Consider the following 23,797-nt stretch of genomic DNA (forward strand, 5'->3'; position numbering starts at 1 on the left):
AATATATTATGCATTCAATTGTCAGGATTCTGAAGTCTCAGTACAACTGAGTATTGAAGAAGTCATGTCCCACTACTCTGATAGATCAGAAGCAGCTTTAATATACAAGTGTTGGAACTGAATGCTCATCACATCACAATCGATTGGAAAAATCTTGTTTTATTCTTGGTACTGCCTTTGCTGTTAGTTTCTCGTCAGTATTCAAAGGGTTGATTATACACTGGGGGGGAGGGGTTGGTTAGAAGGCCAAGAGTTAACTGAGGAGTAAATTCCTTCATTGCATCTTAATGCAAAGCCAAGTTCTTGTATTGTGAGTTCTGTGCTGCCAGAAACCACATTTGGTTTTATTCAGACTTACTTACTTGGATATCTGAGAAATGTTACTGTCCTGGTTCAAGTTTATATCACATAGGCATGTTTCTTGACCTTTTTCCAGCTGACCCAAATATTTCTAGCTTTGGTTAAAATAAAGGTTTTTCAGTGCTTTCTTCCCATCCTTACTCCCTTCAACTGTCATTTTCTCCAAACATTGTATATATTTTAAACATACTTGAATTATACTCGATTACAATATGGAGATAAATGCTTGGTTGTGAAACTTAAAAAAAACTGGATGGGTTGTTTAATCTGTCTTTGTAATGTATCAATCAAGTGGGCACAGTAGTGCAGTGCTCTATTAATAGAAGGAACTGGATTGAAGCCTGAAGTTAGTTAAGGTGTATTCCAAATGTTGCAAGGAGAGAATGTAGAGTATTGATTAAGAACCTCCTCAGAGGTGAGGGGTGGCGAAAGCTGAAGTGACATCTAAATACACTTGTAAAGTTCTTTGAGTTGGTAATCTGCCTGTCCTTTCAACCTGGGAACGGCACCTCGAGATCTAATTTAAAATTTCCATCTCAATTTACAAAAATGTCTTCTACGAGTAACTTTTCTTCCATTTTGCCTTATCGATAGTTTACCAATCTCGTTAGAGTTTCTGCTTCAGAGGTTTCGCTTCTGAAACCAGTCGCTAAGAAGTAGACAAGAGTTTCCGCTCTTTTTCATCTATTTTTTTTCCTTTTCTGCCTGCACGCCTGATTATAAATGCTGATGGAAAAGAAGAGAGAACTCCGGAGGTTGGGCTTTCACATCATTTATAGCCAGTGAAAGCCCTGTGTTAAAACTCTTGGAACTATAGAAAATACAAAATCTACTGGGAATTAGCAACATAGTAATATTATGAAATTACAATCTTGAGGAATTGAGGTGGGGAAATTGAGGTTTGGCACATGAGATTCTTACTGAATGCAGGACATCATCTAGAGATATATTTTTTTAATCCATAATAATGGGTACTTGAGATTTTTACATGGAATTAAAATACTTCAATGGATATTTTAAAGAGATTTTTACCCATTTTGAAAAATTTAATCGAGGGAATAGGGATGACCATTAAAAGTATAATGGTGAAAATATATTCAGATTTCAAACTGATATTAATTTAGTGTTGTCAAAAGCTACTTCATGTCATTAGTTATAGTAGATATGTTTTTTGCAGTGTGATGCTAGAAACTCAACCTAATATCAACATTAATATTTATGACAAAGAATGATAAAGATTAGTTCTACCTAAACTCAATGTTCAGGATTTTCTGGAAGCAACAGGGGTTCAGAAGTGGGAAGCAATCCCACTTCAATCAATAGCAGGACCCCGGGTTGCATTATATGGGCGGCAGCCAATTAAGTGGCGATGACCAGGCTGAGTATTACAGCACAACCCCAAGAGCTACCAACCCAATCAGAAGGCCAGCAGCTCAGCAGAGCCATCAGGAACAGTGGTCATTGTTGAGCCAGGCAGGAGACCTGGGGCCTACTGCAGGTAGATGATAAAAACTTTCCAAAAATTATAGGGCTGAGTGCTGGAAGCGGAGACCCTTCTCTGAAAATTGTAGGGGTTGTGGGGGTTGGCTTCCCTGCCTGCGGCACTACATGTTACTTCTTCAAAGGACTCCAATAAGTTGGTTAAACAGGATTTCCCACTCAAAACCATGTTGACTCTGCCTGATATTTATATCATCGTATAGAAAACAAAATAAATATTGGGACATACAGACGGGATTAAGGGACAAATGTGAATATCAGAGCACAAACTTTAAAAATATATAGTTTTTAAAAAACCTGCAATTTTTAAATGTTCTTCTGAGACAATGAGACTTGGCAATTGTAAGATTAGATTTTTAGTGCCAGAGAGGTTGGTAAGCAGTAATTATACGTAGAACAACATTAAAAACTCAGTTATCTTGAATGGACATGGCTTAATGTTTTTATTGGTCCTTACAGCTGTGTTGATTTCATCTGCATAGACTGCAATAGTGCATGCTCCAGATGAATAGGGTATCACAGACACCAGCTTCTGGATTCAACATTTAACTGTGCATGTCAGGATGGCAGAAGTTGCTTCAAGTCTTACATAGTAATGACAGCGATGCTGACAGCCTTGCTGTTATTACTATTGCAAATTCCAAGCTTCTAATCACTAAAAAAATAACATAACTGAAGTATGATAAACTACAGATCATTTCTTTAAGTTGATCTGTTTGTGAATGGCCAACAAGATGGTATCATTTTGAGGTGTAAATGTGAGTCCTCTCACTATGTTTACTTCTGACTCTTACCTATGATGTCTTCATAGGCATTCTCTTCTGCTAAAGTGCTTTTTGAACTGAATCTGCTGTGTACCTCCAGAGGAGAGGTGGATGTACCATTTTCAGTAGGAGAGGGAGAGTGGGATGACTGAAGACTGACAGCATCTTCAAATTCAAAGGATTTCCTGGCAAAACACACAGAAAAGAGTCATTAGTTAATAGGCTTATAATTAGGTAGCTTTTAAAAATGTACAGCTCTTGGAATGCTTTACCCAAACTAAAACATGCTGAAGCTGTCATAACTGTTATTAATGTCAGATATACAGGTCTCTTTCATTGTTTGTTTTCTAATTGAATATCAGTTAGGTTATTTATAATTTAGTGCTGTCTCCGCAATCAGCATTTATCTGCAAATATCAATACAAAAGACTGCCAAAGGCTGATCAACAGCTTTAAAAAAAATCAGATAATTTATAAATAGACTTGGAGAAGGACTCAGAATATATAAAGGATGGTTCTACAATACTCAGTTGCAGTGAGGTATATGCTCAAAGGAAGTATAGGTTAGAAAATCAGGTCTAAATTGTCGTAGTCTAATCTCCAATGTGAATGTGGCTTCCCAACTGAGAACATGAGATCACAAAATCAACTCTGTAATTACACCGAAAGATCAGTGGAGCAGGGTTTGTCAACACTTAAGTTGAAGTTGCACCCTACATTCCATTACTCACAATGCAAAAGATTGTGGCCAAATTTGTAGATTTGTTCTCATTTCTCGTTGCGAAGTTGCAGGTGTGTGTATGTGTGTGTGTGTGTGTTCTGTGCATGCATGTATGTATAAAAGAAAGAAACAGAAATAGACACTTCAAGTTTGGCAAACCATAAAATACCCCTTCTTCATGCTGCCAACCCTCAGCTACCCCACCTTAATACTGAGTGACACTGACCTCACCCAGTGCTCTTAACTCCAGACCATCTTTCCAACACTGCTAAATACCAGAGGAGCAAAATTGGGCGCGGTAGCAACAGTTTTCTGGATGCTAGGAGTGCCCTTGGGGCTCTAAAATGGCATCCACATCATATGCACACTTCTGACATGAAGCATGCCAAATGCGATCTTGGCAAACGATTTTGCACACGCAAGTAGTGTTCATTGTAAGTACATAAGTGTTGCCATTTTGAAGTTCCACGCTGCCACCAGCACTCTCTCTTAACTTCGCACAGCTGAGCAGCTTGATGGACGCCAACACCCCTCACTCGTGCTATTTAAAAGTATCATCAATTACTTACAGATCACTACAATTCTATACATTTTTAGTGCTTTCAGATTTCAAAAGCCTACAGATGTTGCTATAAAAGGTGTTTATGTACTTCTTATTGATTGCAAAACTTCTGCATAAACCAGTATTAAGTGCACTATAGGTCTTTTTGGAATTGAGCATAACTGGGAGAATGAGTAGAGGCTCTCTGAGTAGGCAAGTTGCGAGAAGAGGGAAGAGGAGGAGAAGGAAAAGAAAAAGGGCCTCTGCAAGAGGTTATGTCAACCTTGAGTGTTCAGGGAGCAATTCTCCTACTTCAACCACAGTGACAGCAAATATTTGAGATGTCTGCACTTAAGGAGGCAGTCAATGAAATCTGCCAACTGCTGCAGCTGCAATTTCAACCTCAGTTTAGGGCAATAAACCATTTTCCAGTGGCTGTGAAGGTGACCGTAACTATGAACTTTTATGCATTAAGCTCCTTCCAGGATCAACATCTCACAGTTTCTACTGTTGCACTGGTGAGGTCACCAAGGCTCTCAGTTCAAAGAGATCTAATTTCATTTCAATCCCTCTTGCCAGAAAGAAGCAGGCAGAATGAGCAGGAGAAAGGCCGGCTTTCCCATGGTACAGGATGCCATTGACTGCTGACACATTGCCTTGCTGGCACTGCATGTTAACTCTACCTTGTGCTAGAATAAAAAGGGGTTCCACTTACTCCCTCAACATCCAGCTGGTGGGTGACCATAGACATTGCATCATGGAGGTCAATGCCCAATATCTTGGCAGCAATTACGATGCCTTTATTCTGCAGCAGTCCACTGTGCCAGCCTTATTTCAGCTAATGAGTCAATCCAAAGGGTGACTACAGGGTAACAAGGATTATTTACTAATGACATGGTTCATGACTTTGGTTCAAAACCAACACACACATGCGTGGTATGCACTGAAGAAGAGCCAAGCCACCATAAGGAATGTGATAGAGCAGACCATTGGCATGCTGAAATAATGATTCCACTGCCTGGATCTCTCTGGAGGAGCATATCAGTAGTCAGCTGAGAGATCTCAAGATTTGTGGTGGTATGCTGCCATCATGAGAGAACAGAATCACCGTAGACAGGATATTTAATATACATTGATACAGAGGCTCTGTGACATTACTTATAATAAGTCAGAGAATCTGTTGTTTTATGACAATAGGTGCATTATATCATGTAAATTGTTGCCAGGGGCTCTGATTTACAATGATTGAATAAGTGAAGCTCTGTTTTCAGTACATGGTATTGTAGAATTTTTACTGGCATCGTGCAGATTAGTCAAGGTGCAGAAAACTTCGTAGACAGTAGTACTCCCCCACCTTACTGCTGATGATTGGAAGATCTGGGCCATTATGTTCTGAACTGCCTAACAGAAAGCAGACTGAAGCCCAACCTCACTGCAATTAGCTCTCAATTTATCCTTTGCTTCTTAGCCGTTTATCCCCATGGCAACCTCAGGTCAAATGGGCGCTTCTTGGACCCTATGGCTCCCTCTACCTCTGCCCTTGTAGAGCTGTGGCTCCTTTTGTACCGCTGCTCGGCCTCTGTTCTTGGATAGCAGAGGGGCATCAAGAGCCACCTTTTGAGCGAATAGCCCTTGTCACCCAGCAGCCATTCATCCAGCCGGGCTGGAGCACTGAAGAGCCTCGGCACCTGGGAGTGTCTCAGGATGTAGGCATTATGGGAGCTGCCTGGAGACCTTGCAGAGACTTGCAGAATATGCATCCTATGGTCACAAACTATCTGCACATTCATGGGGTGGAATCCCTTCCTATTGACGAAGGCTCCCAGTTTATCCACTGGTGCCTTGATGGCCACATGTGTGCAATCGATTGCACCCTGGATGCAGGGGAACGCAGAAATTGCTGCAAAGCCTCTGGCTTGTTCTGCCTGGTGGGCCTCGTCCATGTGGTAGTGAATGAAAGTCAATGCATGCCTGAACAGAGCGTCTGTCGCCAGCTTGACACAACTGGGGACAGCTGATTGGGAGACTCCACAAAGATTACCCACCAACCCCTGGAAAGAGCCAGAGGCATAGAAGTTGAGGGCCAATGTGACCTTCAGCGCCACTGGTATGGGTTGTCCACCCACACTGTTGGAGCGGATCTCAGGGCCGATTATCTGACAGATGGAGGTCACTGTCTCTCTTGAGAGACGAAGCCTCCTTTGGCATTGCACCTCAGACATATTAAGGTAGCTGCATCGCTGCCTGTAAATCCTGGCAGCAGGATAATGGCGTCTTCTGCGGCTCCTTCCGCATTGGACTTCCTCTTGGCTCTGCGCCCCTTGTGCCTACGTCTATCCTCCCACAGGTTTCTCCCTTGGAGGCTGAAAAGGGACACCTGGCCTCCTCTCACTTTTGGCCCTTTCTTCCTCCTCAGAGGAGGTGCCTCCTGCTCAGACCACAATCCCCATTCCCAGGGCAAGGGAAGGCTGTCTGATACCTGGAAGGTCCCAAGAGGTATGACTCCTCCAGAGTCCTGAACTGAAGCCTCTTATTTCTGTCAAAGCAGCTCTGAAGCAAAATGAAATCCTGCTCATACAAGCATGCAGCAGCAACCTATAAGCTAAAACATAAACAACTCGCATTAGCGAGCCCACTCACCCCTCTTATCCCGCCCGCAGATGAGGTTTTTGAAAATGTGGCCTACCTACCTGCCCATTGTGCCCATACAACGCCCTGAAAATCGCATGGGCTACGTAAAATCACAGACAATTGGTGCCTCAAGGGCCTTAACTGGTTCATTAATTATTCGCAGGCGCATCTCTTTTCATCGCGCGCCTGCCTAGCGAAATATCGCGATGGTGCATGGTGACATTGGGATGCACGCTCGATGTCATTGCGCGTCATTTTACATTCTGGCGTGTCGGGCGCGCGCTCACTCACCGAAGGTAAAACTCTGGCCCATGAAAAATAAAAAGTTGTGGAATTTAATTTGCACGATGCCAGTAAAAATTCTACAATACCATGTACTGAAAACAGAGCTTCACTTATTCAATCATTGTAAATCAGAGCCCCTGGCAACACTTTACATGATATAATGCACCTATTGTCATAAAACAACAGATTCTCTGACTTACTATATGTAATGTCACAGAGCCTCTGTATCAATATATGTTAAATATCCTGTCTACGGTGATTCTGTCTTTAAATGTAACACTTGCTACAGCAATTTCCTCTTATGGTTTTTGTCTGACATGCTGGGGGTTTCAAATCCTCCAGGATTGTCTAGAAATTGCCTGGAATTGAGGATTAACCAATGGGGCACCGCTGGGAGCAACCTATCGGAAATTGGGGATGTAAAGGAAGTTCTCATCCCTGCTGAATCAGTGCATATCAGTTGGCCAGTGAGCTATGGGAGAAAGGCAGTTAGCCAGTAAAACTGGAATTTAACGTAACCAAGTGAGCAGAATGGTCCATCACTCACTAACTGCTAATGGATGATGAGGAGGGAATATTATCCATTGTAAGAGCCACAAAACTATCAGCACCACTTTAACTTAATATGATCTGCTGCTGCCTCTGCCCCCTAACAAAATGATCTTCTACCACATTCCTGGCGAATAAGTTTTTTAAAGTCTGGCCCAAGAATTAATATCCAACCCCCAACCAACACATCTCTCACTAAGGTCCCAGCCTCCGATGCTGCTGCTGACAACCAGGCCATCATTGGTTTCTTGGCACTGCATAAGTTCCATGATGCTGCTACCACCACCTGCTATCTGCTTTGGTAGTTATTCTGCCTGCAGTTAAAAGCAAACTACCCTGTGAGTTTGCAGCCACCAGCCTTGAGAGAGTTGAAAACACAACTGTGCCATGATTCTAACAGGGGGCTGCACTCATATCGCATAAAGTCAAAGGCTAAAGCACTATAGTTTTGATCTTCCATTTTGTCTCCCCTCAGGTGTGAATCCCACTGGGAGTGCAAAGTTGTGGAACTAATATATTTTCTGATTGCATACAGTCAGCATAGCGTGATGAGCTTTTGGTCAGATGGCTGGGATCCAAAACAACAAGGTAGGAACAGCTGAAGTTGTGTAATAGACTATGGGAAACTTTGAGCCACATTCTTCTGGGCCCATCCCCTCAATAATACAACAGCCTGACTTCCTCCTTAAATACTGACAGGCTATAGTCCCCCATCAATGCCATAGCACGCTCCAGGATCCCTAATTACCTAAGGTTCGTCTCAATTCTTGCAAACCATCCTTTCCTCCATAATCTGGGTCAAGTCTCCAGATACCCCTTCTCAGTGTTTCCAGACACCAGAATATCTTTCTTTCCCCCTAAATCTTGAGAACCTTTGCCACAGCCCTCAGTCCTCAGGCTATCCCTCCCAGCACTGTCAGCTCCAAGATGTCATTCACATTGCTCCCACCCCGATCTTCAATATCCTAGGATCCCACCTTGCTTTCATATCTCAGTAATACCCTTTCCCTAGCTCCCATAATCTACAATCCCCATTCCAACCTGCAATGCTCATGGAAACTGAGACATCCTCAAAGCTCCCAAACCCCAGAATCCCAATCTACAATTTCCTTAATGTTGCAAGTGCCCACCCAGCTCTCTCACACTCCAGGGCCCATAGAACTACAGGATGGTTAAAGCACAGAAGAATCAGCCCATTGTGTCCTTGCTGACACTGCGAGAGTAAATCATCTAATCCCATACCCATGTCCTTTCCCCGTAATCCAGCATTTTTTTTTCACTTCAGGTGTTTATCCATTTGAATGTATCCATTTCCATTTGAAAGCCACAATTGAATCCACCTCCACCACACTCCCTGGCAGTGCATTCCAAATCCTAACCATAAGCTGCCTAAAAATGTTTTTCCTTATATCACCTTTGACTCTTTTGCCAATCTACTTAAGAGAAGGGAACAGTTTGTCTCTATTTACTCTGTTCAGACCCTTCATAATTTTGAACACCTCTGTCAGATCTCCTCTCAGCCTTCTCTTCAATAAGGAGAACAGCCACATCTGTGCCATCCTATCCTCATGGCTGAAGTCCCTTATCCCTGGAACTATTCTCGTAAATCTTTTCTGCATCCTCTCTAAAGCCTTCACATCATTCCTAATGTCTGGTGCCCAGAGTTGGACACAAAACTCAATTGAGGCTGAGCCAGTTTTATAAAGGTTCATCACAAATTCCTTGCTTTTGTATTCTATGCCTCTATTTATAAAACCCGGGATCTCCAATGTTTTATTAAGCACTTTCTCAACCTGTCCTGCCACCTTCAATGATTTGTATGCTCCCAGGTCCCTCTGCTCCTGCAGCTCCATTAGAATTGAACCTTTTATTTTATATCGTCTCTCCTCCTTCTTCCTGCCAAAATGTACCCCTTCACAGTTCTCTGCATTAAATTTCATCCGGCATGTGTCTGTCCATTGTGTCAGCCTGTCTGTGCCCTCTTGAAGTCTTTTTCTATCCTCCTTACAGTTCAGAGTAGTTCCAGGTTTTGTGTCATCTGATTCCATCCAAAGTTTGCAGGCTAGGGGATCCTATTTCAACAAAACCACATCAGCCCACACAAACCTCAGGAATCTCTGCCTGCCAGTACCTAAAGATCACAAGACGTTCTGCCACACTGCAACAACCTCCAGCTCTGCCAATTTCTAGGACCAATTCCCAGTGCTCCCAACTCCATATCTGACAATAGTGTTAAATTCTGATACCCTAAGTTTATCCACATTCCAACCAATGCCAAGCTCTATAAGAGCGCTTCACAGTTCCAAGGCTTCTCCTGCAATCTTACTGACAGCAGGGACACCAACAGTTAATGCAAAACCTAAGACCTGAACTCTATTACCCAGTTTCATGTACTGCAATACCTGGTCCATCTCCAAAAATATCTTTCCTGTTTTCCTTGGCTTTCAAAAATATAAGGTAAAGTTTAATGCATTATCAAGGGTGAATAGCAACTGATAAGCATCACACAGACCTAAGTTTTAAGGTTAAAATATCAAACAAATTTATTTTGCAAAAGTTGCATAAGCACAAACAATTCATATTCTTCCCTTATAAGGTGACAGTAGATAATATTTGACTTAATTCTTTGAATGAATGAAGTAACAAAAAGATCATAATTCTAAAAATTAAGCTAACTTTTTGTAAATAATTTTTAAACAACAATGTTTCTTTCCTTTGAATTTCATATCACTGCAGAACACTAATTAATCTGCACTATTTTTTGAAGATTCCATTTTTTTTCAGGAGGTTCAAACTGATTGGTCCTTTTCAAATTAAAATGTCAAAACGATTCTTGTGGGATAAATTTTTGTCATTATTGTCTGGGCACCAATCTGAAGGATTGGGTCACCCATTGTTGTGGTACCTGCTTTTAATTAAGTGAAAATAGGCAGGTTCTGTAACAAATGGGCAATCTGCCTCTCTTGCTTAGTGCCCAGGCATGGAAGATGAAATTTGCTCTGTGACTTTAACTGGAATATAGTTACCAGCACATCCTGGATTTTGAAAATCCCAAAACACAGGTTTAAGAAAAGAAACTGTTAAGCAAATGGAAGCAATTGCACAGCATTGTTTAAAGTGTGAGTTATTTCCCTCTTCCACTGGTAACCATTAAAGCCTAAGACATTAAATTGAAATAAGCTTGCTACTGAGATCTGGACTGACCTCATTTTTTAAAACAACTTATATGGTGACTGGATCTAAAAAAACAGGAATTGACTAAAACTAGACAACAGTACCTTATTTTTCTCACACGAATACATTTTTTACAGTAGTTAGTAAGCTAAGCTCACTCGAATAGCAGAAAATAAGAAGCTGTGAATGCTGCACTAAACCAAGATTTATTCAATATTATTAATGCAGTTTCATTCTTTTTCTCATCACGGACAGGACCTATCTGGCCTGATTATTTTCCTTTCAACACTTGAGACAGATTCTCTCTGATTTGAATTAAAAAGGTTATTATACATTTTCAAAAATGACTGCAACAAAGTAGATTCAAATAACTGTTCATTATTTTTTTAATGCCACATTGAAATTATTTGAACACATTCATAAGATTATATAATCATAAGAAATAGGAGCAGGAGTAGGCCATTTGGCCGATCAAGACTGCTCTGACAGTCAATAAGATCATGACTGATCTGAATGTGCCTTATCTCCACTTTCCTGCCTGTCCCCCATAAGCCTCGACTCCCTTGTAGATCAAAAATCTGTCTAACTCAGTCTTAAGTATAGTCAATGACTCAGCCTCCACTGCCCTCTGTGGAAGAGAATTCCCAAGACTGGTATCCCTCTGAGAGAAGAAATTCTTCCTCATCTCCGTCGTAAATGGGAGACCCTTTGGGGGGAATTTTATGGAGGCGATGAAGTTCTGGGCCTCCAGCTAAAGATCTGACAAGGGACTGCATTGCCTCCTTTGGGCTATGCCCGCCAAATTAGGAATAAATCAAGCAATTAACAGGCCATGAGAAGAGCTTCAGGATTGCCCGCTGAGAGTTGGCCGCCAATCTGAAGTCTGCAGCTCTTTTGCTCAGCAGTGCCACTGGGGAGGCATTGCCTACTACAGGAAAAACACCTACCGGAGGCCCAGGATCATGGAAGACCCAGTCCAGAGGGTGGTAGGAGGGGTTTTGTGGGGAAGAGGGTGTGGGGGCGGGGGGGGGGGGGGGGGGGGGGGGGGGGTGGTGGTTGGCAGCAGGACAGAGGGATGGCTCTCAGTGGGCCTGTCCCTTCCCGATGACGGGTCCCACAAACAGGCATTGTGCTTTTGACCAAGGGACCCTTGACCCCAGAACCCCCCCAAATCGTGGGAGAACACAAACAACCCACAAAGGTTTGCTCATCTTGCTCACCGCATGGCAACAGGCCCACCTGGTGCTGGATTAATACCAGCAACCGTGGGACAAGGCCCTAAAGTGGACATTTATGACCCATTTGAGAGCCTCGATTGGTGGCTTGGCAGGAAAGCCACCATGAACCTTCCCACCACAGACTTAATCAGGGTGGAGGCAGGAAGGTGGTGGGGTCCCCACCCACCACCATCCCGCCTGATTAAATTCCCTCCCTGACTCCAAACTCACCATGGGGGGGCATAAAATATCACCCCTTTTTTTACCTGTAGCCCCTAGTCCTAGATTCCCAATGAGAGGAAACATCCACTCAGCCTCTACCCTGTCAAGCCCCTCTCAGTATCTGATATGTTTCAATAAAATCATCTCTCATTCTTCCAAACTCCAATGAATATAGGCCCAACCTGCTCAATCTTTCCTCAAAAGACAAACCCCTCTTCCCAGGAATCAGCCTACTGAACCCTCTCTGAACTACTTCCAATGCAAGTCTATCCTTCCTTAAATAAGGAGAGCAAAACTGTTCAGAGTTCTCCAGGTGCGGTCTTACCAGTGCCCAGTACAGTGACATCAACACTTCCCTAGAAAAGGTGTGAAATATATTTCACCCCTTTTCTATTTTTCCTTCGTTCTGTTGAAGAGTCATGCGGACTTGAAACGTTAACTGTGTTCCTCTCCACAGATGCTGCCAGACCTGCTGAGTTTTTCCAGGTATTTTTGTTTTTGTTTTGGATTTCCAGCATCCGCAGTTTTTTGCTTTTATCAACACTTCTCTACTTTTGTACTCCATCCTCCTTGCAACAAAGGCCAACATTTCATTTGCCTTCCCAATTACTTGCTGTACCTGTATGCTAACACTTTGTGGTTCGTGTACAAGGATACCCAGAACCCTCTGTACTGCAGCATTCTGCAGTCTCTCCATTTAAAGAATATTCTGCTTCCCTATCCTCCATGTCAAAGTGGACAATCTCACATTTTCCCACATTAAACTCCATCAGCCAAATATTCACCCACTCACTTAACCTATCTATATCCCTTTGCAGACTCTCTGTATCCTCCTCACAACTTGCTTACCTACCCATCCTTGTATCATCAGGAAATTTAGATACAACATGGTCCCTTCATTCAAACCATTAATATAGATCACCCATAGTTGAAGCCCAACACCACACTGGTTACAGATTGCTAACCTGAAAATGATCCATTTATCCTGATTCTCCATTTCCTGTTAGTTAGTCAGCCCTCTATTGATGCTAATACTTCATCCCTGTAACCTTTTATGTAGCACCTTATCAAATTCCTTTTCAAAATCCAAACAGACTACATCTACTGGTTCCCCTTTATCCACCCTGTTTGGTACATCCTCAAAGCACTCCGATGAATTTGTCAAACATGAATTTTTTTTTCACTAAACCATCCTGGCTCTGCCTAATTGCACTATGATTTTCTAAATGTCCGCTACTACCTCCTTAATAATGGATTCCACCATTTTCCCAAAATTTATCTATTCTTATGTAATTTCCCAATATTAGACTAACTGGCCTATTGTTGCCTGGTTTCTGCCTCCCTCCTTTCTTCAAAAGTAGTTTGTGGCTTTCCAATCCAATGGGACCTCTCTAGAATCTAGAGAATATTAGAAGATTATAACCAATGCATCCACTATCTCTGCGGCCACTTCCTTTATGACCCTAGGATGCAGACCATCATGTCCGAGGGTCTTCTCAGATTTTAGTCCTATCAGTTCTCCTAGTGATCTGAGTGTCTGTTGGGTATATCTGGCTTGTTAGCAGTTCCCATTGTCTGTACTATTGATTAAAATTCAGGACTTTGCATTTTTAATCTCTTCCTTAGTTAGAGTGTTGGGCTTTGAAATCTGTAGGTTCCCTTTCAAACGTCCTTCTTTTCACACTTCCTTTTGGAGGGGTTCTTGTTTGCTTTTCTCACCTTCACCTTGGAAGGTAGCCTTGCTTTTTAAAGCAGTTTGCTGTCTCATTTTTCAAAGTACCGAATTTCCAGTCAGTTGAAAGATTTTTTTAAGTAATTTTTTGAAAATAAAGAGGCATTCTTGTGACACTATCACTATCCTTTTTCTGACTTTAGCATCATAATGTGGTCTCCTCTACACTGGGGAGACTAAACACAGACTGAGTGACCGCTTTGCAGAGCACCTTCGCACAGTCCGCAAGCATGACCAGACCTTCCTGTCACTTGCCATTTCCACACAACATTCTGCTCTCATGCCCACATGTCCATCCTTGGCCTGCTGCAATGTTCCAGTGAAGTCCAATGCAAACTGGAGGAACAGCACCTCATCTTCCAATTAGACACTTTACAGCCTTCTGGACTTAACATCGAGTTCAACAACTTCAGACCATGAACTCTCTCCTCTATCCTCACCCCTTTTTTAAACCAAATGTTTTGTTAATTTTAATTTAATTTATTTATAATTAGCTATTCATGTTTTTATCCCTTTTCCCATTCCCCATCCTGCCCAACACACACACACACACACACACACATGGCCATCTGTCACTAGTTTCTATGTAGTGTTTTCACTGAGCGCTGACTCTTGTTCTACTATTAGCACACTCTGCTCTTGCCTTTATGCCACTATGAGCACCTTCTTTAATCTTTACTATTATCATTAACACTCCCTTTGTCTTGTGTCCATGACATCTTTGTCAATCTCTCCTTAGCTCCCATCTATCCCTGACCTTCTATTTTGCACCACCTGCTTCTCTTTAGCTCTGAAGAAGAGTAATACAGACTCAAAATGTTAACTCTGTTTCTCTCTTCACAGATGCTACCAGACCTGCTGAGCTTTTCTAACATTTTTTGTTTTTAATTCAGATTTCCAGCAACCTCAGTATTTTGCTTCCTTCTGTTTACTGCAGACTTCACTATATTGAAAAAATACTCCCTCATTCATAAAAACCCATTTACATTATTTGCATTCCTTCAACAAAATAAAGCCCTATAACAACAACTAGTTCATTCAAGTGCACAATCCCTTATAACAACAAACGCTGGAATTCATAGTCCTGCAAAAACATCCATAACCGCTTGTAGTTGTCAACCAAACTGTGGAATGACAGATACCTGTCTGTGATAATGGATGACTGCGAAATCAATCATGCAGTACTAATCCAGCAGCAGGAACCCTCTTCAGGTAGTTTGCAATTCCCTTTTGTGTCACTTATGTCAGCAGAGTGAAATAACAAGCAATTTTTTTTTTAAAACAGTCCAGACAATTTTTTCAAAGATTTAAAGGCCGAACTTTTAAATGCCTTGAAAGCTTGACAGCTCCCTTTGACAGATCCCTTTGACAGATCCCTTCGACACATGCTTCTGACAGTCTTGACAGTTTATTTCAACCGGTCTGTTGACAGTTCCAATGAGCTTGACAGTAATGAGGTCGTGCACTTTTTAATGCACATTTTAAAAATTCCAACAGTCACCTGGCCTAGCCTAAAGAGCACCCTACCTCCCCCAAAGGTGTCCCAGGGCCAGGTCCAAAGGGGTACCTTACCTTTCCCTGGCTTTCCACACGTAGCCACCAAATTCAGATCTGCTCTAAACTGTTCTAATATGCACACATCAGGTTTCACACTCCTGGCCTACCAAAATCCCACTTCAGTGGAAGAAGCTGATGATTTAAATGGCCAGCTGTATCCATAAAATGTGCATGCACGAAACGTGCCCCGCCAATAATCCTGCCTCCTTGAAAACGGGAAGTGCCATGTTCAGGGGGAGAGGGGGGTTCTTCCGATGTTTGGGCATTTCTAGTTTTTTCACCATGATGAAGAGCCTGTACATTGTGGTGAAATTCTGGGCCTTTATGTCTATTCTATGAAGTGGAGATGGTAAAGATCACTGACTGAGATCAGCAATGTATCACTCTATATGGTTGCCCCAGAATGTCTCAAGGTCTACAAAGATTACTAAGCATTCAGCAAAGAAAATAAAAACAGAAAGTACTGGAAATACTAAACAGGTCTGGCATCATCTGTGGAGAGAGGAACAGAGTTAACGCTTCAAGTTAAATATGACACTTCTTCAGAAGAAAAGAAAATACTACAAATTTATTGCTGGAGGTTTTTACAACACAGACTATCACAGTGAATGCTGGATTAGTTCAACCACTAAATAATCATGGAAAGAATTTTCCCCCATTGGGGGGGGGAGTGCAGGAGCAGGCGCGGGCAGGCATGCCTCCGATCGGTGCCCCCACTTGGGGGCACGCCACCATTTTACATGGGCGGGCCCCAGCGTGACGACCACCAGGAAGCGCTATGTGCTCCCTGTGCAGGCAGGGGGGGAAATCCCTCAGCTGAGAGTGCGCTCTTACGGGCAAGCGCACAAAAGAGCGCACTCATCTCCCTGAGGCTAAGAGCTGCCTCAGGGAGATCAGTGCCAAATTTAAAAATGGTGCTGGTGCAAAAAAAAAATTCCCTGACATGTCCCCTCATGCGACACTGTCACATGAGTTGGGACATGTCTATCACTTTAAGGCATACATTTATTAAAATTTTTAAAACCCTCATGAAACCTCAGCTTGCCCATGGATGAGGTTTCCTGCTTTTTCTGAAGCCTGCCAGGACTCCTGGCCTGCCCGCCAACCCTAAGGTTGGATAGGCAGGTCCATTAATTATCTCAATTACTTTTTAAATGGCCTCAATAGGTCGTTGACAGGTCAACGGGCGCACAGCTGATTCGGCTGTGCCCCTGCTGGCCTGAAAATTGAAATGACGCAGGGTGACATCGGGAGTTCTGCCCAATGTCATCCCGCGTCATTTTACGCGTTGGTGAGTGGGCCCCACCCCTGCTCGCCAAACTAAAGATCCTGGCCCATGAGGAAAACTTTTTTTATGCAGTCAGTGGTTAGGGCCTGGAATGCACTGCCTGGAAGTGTGCTTGAGGCAGATTCAATTGTAGCTTTCATAAGGGAGTTGCAAATTATCTGAAGAGAAAAAATCTGCATTGCTACAGGAAAAAGGCAGGGAAGCAGGAAAAACTGAGTTACTCTTGTGGAGAGCGGGCACACACAGGGCAGGCCAAATGACCTCCTCTGCGTTGTAACCAGAAAGAAACTAGACAGAAACAAGAGGGTTTGCGGTGTACATTTTGATCATGAAGCCCGTAAAGCAGCCAATTAGACAGACTAACTTTCTTTCTTATTCCTACCTCCTCCTGGCTCATATCTTTATGACTGTTTAAAAGAGATTAAAAAGTATATCTGATTAAAAAGTCAAAATGGCCTACTTTGAGGCATCAGTTGTTTAGATGGCTGAAAGGATGAATTGCTTTTGTGTGCATGTGATTATTGCTTCTTCAAAACCTCCCTGCCAAGATAGCAGCTGTGTATGTCTGGAGACAATAGCAAAGTTAAATGGTGTTTTTGTTCTATCTGCAATAAAATAGATTCATTAAAAAATATATATTTGCATATCTTTCAGCATCTACTGCCTGCCATTCTAGTAGGCATTCAGGCCCTGAAAATAATCTCTGGTCATGGGTGTATCTTTGGTGTAACAGTTTTAGGGGTGCTGAAAAATGGTGGATAAGTGTGCCAGTTCTGTAAGGATCACACCCAGTGGAGAGGTGATGGTAAATTGTGGTGGGGAACCATGGACAACAATTTCAAACGTGCTTCTCATACATACTTTTAGAATTTAGTTATAAATTACAAGCAGCAGAAATAACCCCTTTAATTCTTCTGATAGAAGCCAAGAATCTGTTGTAGGAAATTACAAATTTAGTAAAAGTCCAACAAAGCGTTTTTGTAACTGTGGTGAAAACGGATTCCTTGAGAGATCTGGTGTGGGTTCTTACTTTAACTCCAAATCTGGGAGTTTCTGGTCAGACTAAAGGACAGATCAATGTTAAGGCCAATTATGCTAAATGGCTGGAGTTAGTGAGGAGGTTTCCCTGTTCTGGAAAACTACTGTTCTCTGACTCTGAGAAAAGCAGCATCAAACTTGAGGTCTGTGTATCTTGAGGTATCACAGCAGACACAAGGGGGGCCTACTGAGGTGGGCCCAACGATAAGGAAATAAATTTTTCTTTTTTAAAAAAACATTCTGAATCAACTGCCTTACAACAGGGGCCCAAAGGGAGAAACCTTGGGGTATCCTGGGGGAGAGGGAATAAGGAAGACGATCCAAAAGTCTCCCTGACTCCAGTGCAGCATTGAGAGAGTGTTGCACTGTCATAACCATCTTTTGGATAAAACATTAAACTGAGGCCCCACCAGCCTGCATTTGTGAATGTAAAAGATGCCATGGTACTACTTTGAAGAAAAGCAAAAGGGTGGGGGTTATCCCTGGTGCCCTGACCAATATTTATCTCTCAAGGTCTTTTTTTTTGTTGGAAGTCAGTTGTTGTATTTTCTGGCCTGGGGTTTCCTGGGGGAGCAGCCAGGAATGAGCCTGAAGACCCCAAAGGCTCCTGATGATTGACAGATGGTGTATTTTTGTTCAGCATGCGGCAGGCAGGCATCAGAAATATACCTGTAGTAACCTGTAGTAGCCCACTGATCCCAGGAAAATGAAGTTGCCTCCCAATGAACCCTGAAACCATGGCAGTGTCAGAACTGGAGAGAATAGAAAGGTTCCATCAGACTGGAAAGTAGCAAATATAACCCCTCTATTCAAGAAGGGAGGGGGGCATAAAGCAGGAAACTATAGGCCAGTTAGCTTGGTGTCTGTCCTGGGGAAGATGTGAGGGTCGATCACTAAAGAGGTTATAGCTGGGCACTTAGAAAAGCTCAAGGTAACTGGGAAGAGTCAGCATGGTTTTGTGAAAGGGAAATCATGCTTAACCAATTTATTAGAGTTCTTTGAAGGAATAACATGTGCAGTGGATAAATGGGAACCTGTAGACGTACTGTACTTGGATTTCCAGAAACCATTTGATAAGGTGCCACATCAAAGGTTATTGCAGAAAATAAAAGCTCATGGTATATGGAGTAACACATTAATATGGATATAAGATTGATTGGCTGGCAGGAAACAGAGTGTTTCCATAAATTGGTCTTTGTCTGATTGGCAAGATGTGTCAAGTGGAGTCCCACAGGGGTCTATGCTGGGACCTAAATTTTTACAGTTTACCCAAGGACTTTGGTGAGGGGAGCGAAGGCATGGTAACTAAATGTGCAGACAACACAAAGATAGGTAGGAAAGTATGTTGTGAAGAAGACATAGGAGTTTGCAGACAGATATAGATGAGTGAGTGGGCAAAAATCTGGCAGTTGGAGTATAATGTGGGAAGATGTGAAGTTGTTCACTTTGGCAGGAAGAATAAAAAAGCAAAGTATTACTTAAACAGAGAACGACTGCAGAATTCTGAGGTGCAGAGGGATTTGCTGTTCTCACGTATGAGTCACAAAACGTTAGTATGCAGGTACAGCATGCAATCAAGAAGACTAATGGAATGCTATCTTTTATTACGAGAGGAAGTGAACATAAAAGTAAGGATGTTATGCTTCAGTTGTACAGGGCATTGGTGAGATTGCATCTCGAATAGTGTGTGCAGTTTTGATCTCCTTATTTAAGAACGGATGTAAATGCATTAGAGGCAGTTCAGAGGAGGTTTACTAGATTGATACTTGGAATGAGCGGGTTATCTTAAGAGGAAAGGTTGTACATGCTGGACTTGTTTCCACTGCAGATTAGAAGAGTGAGGGGTGACTTGATTGAAGTATATAAGATCCTGAATGGTCTTGACAACGCGGATGTGGAAAGGGTGTTTCCTTTTGTGGGTGAGTCCAGGACTAGGGTGCACTGTTTTAAAATTAAGGGTCTCCCCTATAGGACAGAGATGAGGAGCTTTTTTTTTCTCTCAGAGGGTTGTGTGATTTTGGAACTCTCTGCCTCAGAAGGCAGTGAAGGTGGGGGTCACTGAATATTTTTAAGGCGGAGATAGATTGATTCCCTTGCCTAACAAGAATCAAAGGTTATCAGGGATTGATGGGAATGTGGAACTCGAAACACAAACAGATCAGCCATGGTCTTATTGAATGGTGGAGCTGACTCGAGGGGCCGAACGGCCGACTCCTGCTCCTATTTCATATGTTCGTAACTAGTGGGTGCAATCCTGGCAAAAATGGCATGTCAGTGACCAGCTAACTTTTGCAGTCATTGTGTTTAGACATTGGGCCAGCCACAAGGCTGGCTTCCAACAAGATTGCTTTTAAAAAGAATTAATGTGCCAAGAAAATATAGAAGTGTGGCAAAATTCCAGTGAAGGAGCGTCAGAGCTACTGTATGACAAGGAACATCACCTGTCTGATCAGGATCCATATTTTCTGAAAGAACTCTGTCAGGTGCTTAGAAGAGGAAGATAGACAAAAATTGAGAATTAACTGCATAGATTTATATAGTGCTTTTTGATGTTAAAAAAAGTCTCAAGGTTTTTCAGAGAGACATAATCAGACAAAAATGGATACCAAGCCAAAGGAAATATTTTGGTCACAAATGGCTTGGTAAAAGAGGTGGGTTGTAAAGGGGGCCTGGGAAGAGGAAAAATGGGTAGAGCAGAAATATCATTAACTTAGCTAGAAAGTGGAAGATTATATTTTGTGAGTTTTCGTTGTCGGCAGAGAGTCTTATCAGCCAGCCACATATAATGGCAAATCCCCGGCTGTGTGCCAATTATTTCCAAATACATGCAGCTGGTTGCTGAACCTCCCTGTTGGCAATCCAAACTTGAATAGTCAGCTCATAATTGTTTATAAAAATGATACAGTCAACAAAATAATAACACAGTGACCCACCCAAGAATGGGTCACACACTTAGAAAACCATGCTACAAGGTAAGAGATTTGTACAGGGCAACTTTCTGTCATTGACGGCACCCAAGCAGCCCTGCCGTGAAGGAGGGAGATTCTGTTCAAAGTGCTTCAGGTCAGTGATAAAGCTGAAGATTCTTTTAAAAACATTAAAGAAATTGAAGGTGAGACAAACATTTTCTTCTATAAAAAGGAGAGTACAAAAAAGTACTTTCAATCCCCTTTAAGACAACGAAATTGCGCCCAACCTTAATGTATCATGAATGTTTCTTGGAAGTAAAGTCATACAAAAGAAGCTCAAAGTAGAATTTGTCAGGGGAGTGGGCAATAACACTAATCCAATCCGAACTCTGAATAACAAACTAAGGCCTGCACTTCTTACAAATTAAGGTGATGACAAACATCAAATGAAAAAAGCACGTCAAGAAAATTCTTGTGCTAAGCTTCAGTTCAGCAGCCAAAGCAACACCATTAAAATTAAAGAAAACCACATCTGCTGCTCTAAGTCACAGCAGGCAGATAGCAAATTTGTATTAACAGTAAATGCAATTAAAACCAAGCCCAATGCACAGAGTCAATGATTTTGCATATCTCAGCAGTTCTTTTACTACGTGAGTCATTCTGAGAAGACTGTGGGAGTGAGTGCAATAACAGTTTCATTGTATTGGGTTGAAAGGCGTCCAAAGAACTGTGTTATCATCATCACTGAGGAGGAAGTATCAGCATAGGCCAAATATTACTCAACACCTTCCTTAATAGGCACCAGCCAGGTGTGCTCCTACAGGTTTGTGAGGTTGAGAATGAAAGGATTTTCAAAATTTTAGTGACCTCAATGGATCTTCAATCAAAGACCAAAAATATAATTTGAACAGAAGTGTCTTTGAATGCATAGGTGCGTCATGAGTTCTATTAAATAATGAGAATTGCATTCTCTTATGGTGCAAGAATGCAGTGCATGCACCTGCATGCATCAAGGTGAGATATTCAATAATCATAATATAGTACCAAAAGTGTTAATAGTATTCAATATTTCTCAGTTACACTGCACAACGAACCTGTGAGGGACACTTATCCCAAAGACCTGCAACATTCTGCCATGTGAATTCAGTGATTGCCAGGATAAAAGGGTAGGATTCTCTTTCAAAGGATTTGAGTTAATCCTCTGGGTTAGGATTGAGGGTTTTGCAACCAATGAGGAAATGGCCATTTTAAAGACTGTGTATTGTATTGGATTATTTCTTTTTCCCTTTCTGCAAAGTGATATGCCTGATACAATGACCCTGACTGCATCTTCTAATCGCTATGCTGGAGACAATTGTTCTGCTCCACTGATGACTCAGCACAAGCCAAATATCATACCTGGGGCCTTCCTCAGTTGTCTGGTTCAGTATCACAGCATTTGGCAAATTTACACACTGATGGAAACTCCACTACTTTAGTTTCATTCAATGTCTTATTCTTTCGGGGTCCCCATATATTACTTTTCAACTACATGATTACTTTTATACATGATAGGTCCTAATGTAATTCATTGTAAACAATTCTACCTTTAATTGATTTTCCTAGCAAGGAGTAAATGCTGTAAACATTATAGTAAAGATGCCAGTTTACCTGTTATGGATTTTCCTGTGGAGGTTTGAATCTTTTTTCTGCCTCCGGGTGACAGGAGGAGCAGGGGTTGATGGGAGAGGCGGGGGAGAAGTGGGAGTCGAGGATGGAGGTAGACTGTTGCTAGGAGAGCTCCTATGGTTTTTATCTGCTTCGTACTCAAAGGTGCGTTTTGGTTTTGGCACAGGATTCACCACGATGCTAGGCAGACTATCAGTCGGCAGTTCAGGTTTGTGGTAGGAGCTTTCAGAATTATGACTAAGCTGCTGATCTAATGTAGTTTTCTCAATCACAGGGTCAGGCTCTGGCTCTGTTACCACAGAGCTGATACTTCCTCTCTGTGTTGTACTCCCAGTCTCCTTAATATCCTCTGGTACACTTGGTGTGAAAGATTTTTTCCTCAGTCTTTCCCTGCCGTAGCAGCTGCTGGGCAACTGGGGAAGGTCCTTATTGGGGCTCTCCTTGAGAGCTTGCTCAATTTTCTGAATCCTGCTTAACACAGCAGAGGTCTGTTTTTTGGTGTGCTCTTTACCACAAATATTGGAAGACTGGTTCTTACCAAACAATCTTTCATGTCTGGCAAATGATTCTTTATCAGATGCATCATCTTCAGTCTCAGGGTATGAACACTCTGAAAATGACCGACTCATTCTTTTGAATCCTGTCAGATCAAAGGTCTTTTCACTGCACGGTGAAGGTAGCATACTAGGGCAGCCCTCGCTACTAGCCCTATCTCCTATTTTTCTTTTCTCCAACATCAGATTCCGCCTGGGGGACATTTCCTTTCTGCATTCCCATTCTGAAATCTTCTGCCTAATGTCAACAGTCTGAGAGCGTATACTGGCCCGGCTGAAGGAAAGGTTCCGGAATGTAGAAGCAGGTGCCAAAGACAGTGTACTCCGGTTAAGTTGGTGGGTGCCTATCCCATCACCTGGCCCCTCTTGGCATTCTTCCCGTGATTGTTTCTGGTCTCTGATCCCTTCAATTGTGGCACCTGGCAGGTCTGTGTCTAAGCATCCAATACTCACAGCTTTCAGTAAAGGACTTTTCGAATCAATACTACATGAATGTAGAAAACTGCTCCTTGGTGTTGCTCCTCCTGAACCACAATCCCTCAAACTCAGTCTTGGAGTTGAAATATGAGCGTATCTGTTAGACCTATAGGAGTCTTCACTGTCACTTAATGGGTATGTTGGGCTTCTTACTGGCAATGAAAGTGTGGTTGGGGACACTGAATGACGCCTGTAAAGAAAGAAAATTTCTTTAAGAGGGTGAAAGAGACAAAAAATTTGTACACAATAACACAAATTCTATTTCCGTTTATTAGTCATTGTTCAGTTTATGCCTCCTATTAATAACCATTTCTTTTTTATGTAACACCCTTCATGTGCAGGAAATCATCTCAGCAGTGAAGAATAAAGAGATCTGGTGGATAGCAATGACAGGTAAATGGGAGTGGAATAGAGAAACTAGGCTGGGGAACCAAAGGCACAATAGAGAGATCTTGGGGAGATTTTTGAAAGTAGAGAGGGAGTTAGCAAGGTGGAGTGAACAAGGTGGAGAATTCAACAAGCCATGTGATGCACATGCATACCAACCACACAGGTAGATCTAAGAAAGAAGTTCTGATAAAGGATTATGAACTGTTAGGAACTAAATTAA

At 42.2% G+C, this 23,797-nt stretch overlaps 1 protein-coding gene across 3 annotated transcripts in view; it reads right to left on the bottom strand.

The window, feature by feature from the left end:
- dennd2b (DENN domain containing 2B) overlaps nucleotides 1–23,797 on the bottom strand; it is a 521,499-nt gene that overhangs the window by 163,319 nt on the left and 334,383 nt on the right. For all 3 annotated transcript variants that reach the window (XM_041196869.1, XM_041196870.1, XM_041196868.1), the window contains 2 exons: nucleotides 22,139–23,377; nucleotides 2,655–2,809 (listed from right to left, as the gene is read on the bottom strand). In XM_041196869.1, the coding sequence (XP_041052803.1) occupies nucleotides 2,655–2,809; nucleotides 22,139–23,377 (1,394 nt within the window). The remainder of the gene's footprint in view (nucleotides 1–2,654; nucleotides 2,810–22,138; nucleotides 23,378–23,797) is intronic.

Source organism: Carcharodon carcharias, chromosome 10 (assembly GCF_017639515.1).
Source record: "Carcharodon carcharias isolate sCarCar2 chromosome 10, sCarCar2.pri, whole genome shotgun sequence".
Taxonomy (NCBI): Eukaryota; Metazoa; Chordata; class Chondrichthyes; order Lamniformes; family Lamnidae; genus Carcharodon; species Carcharodon carcharias.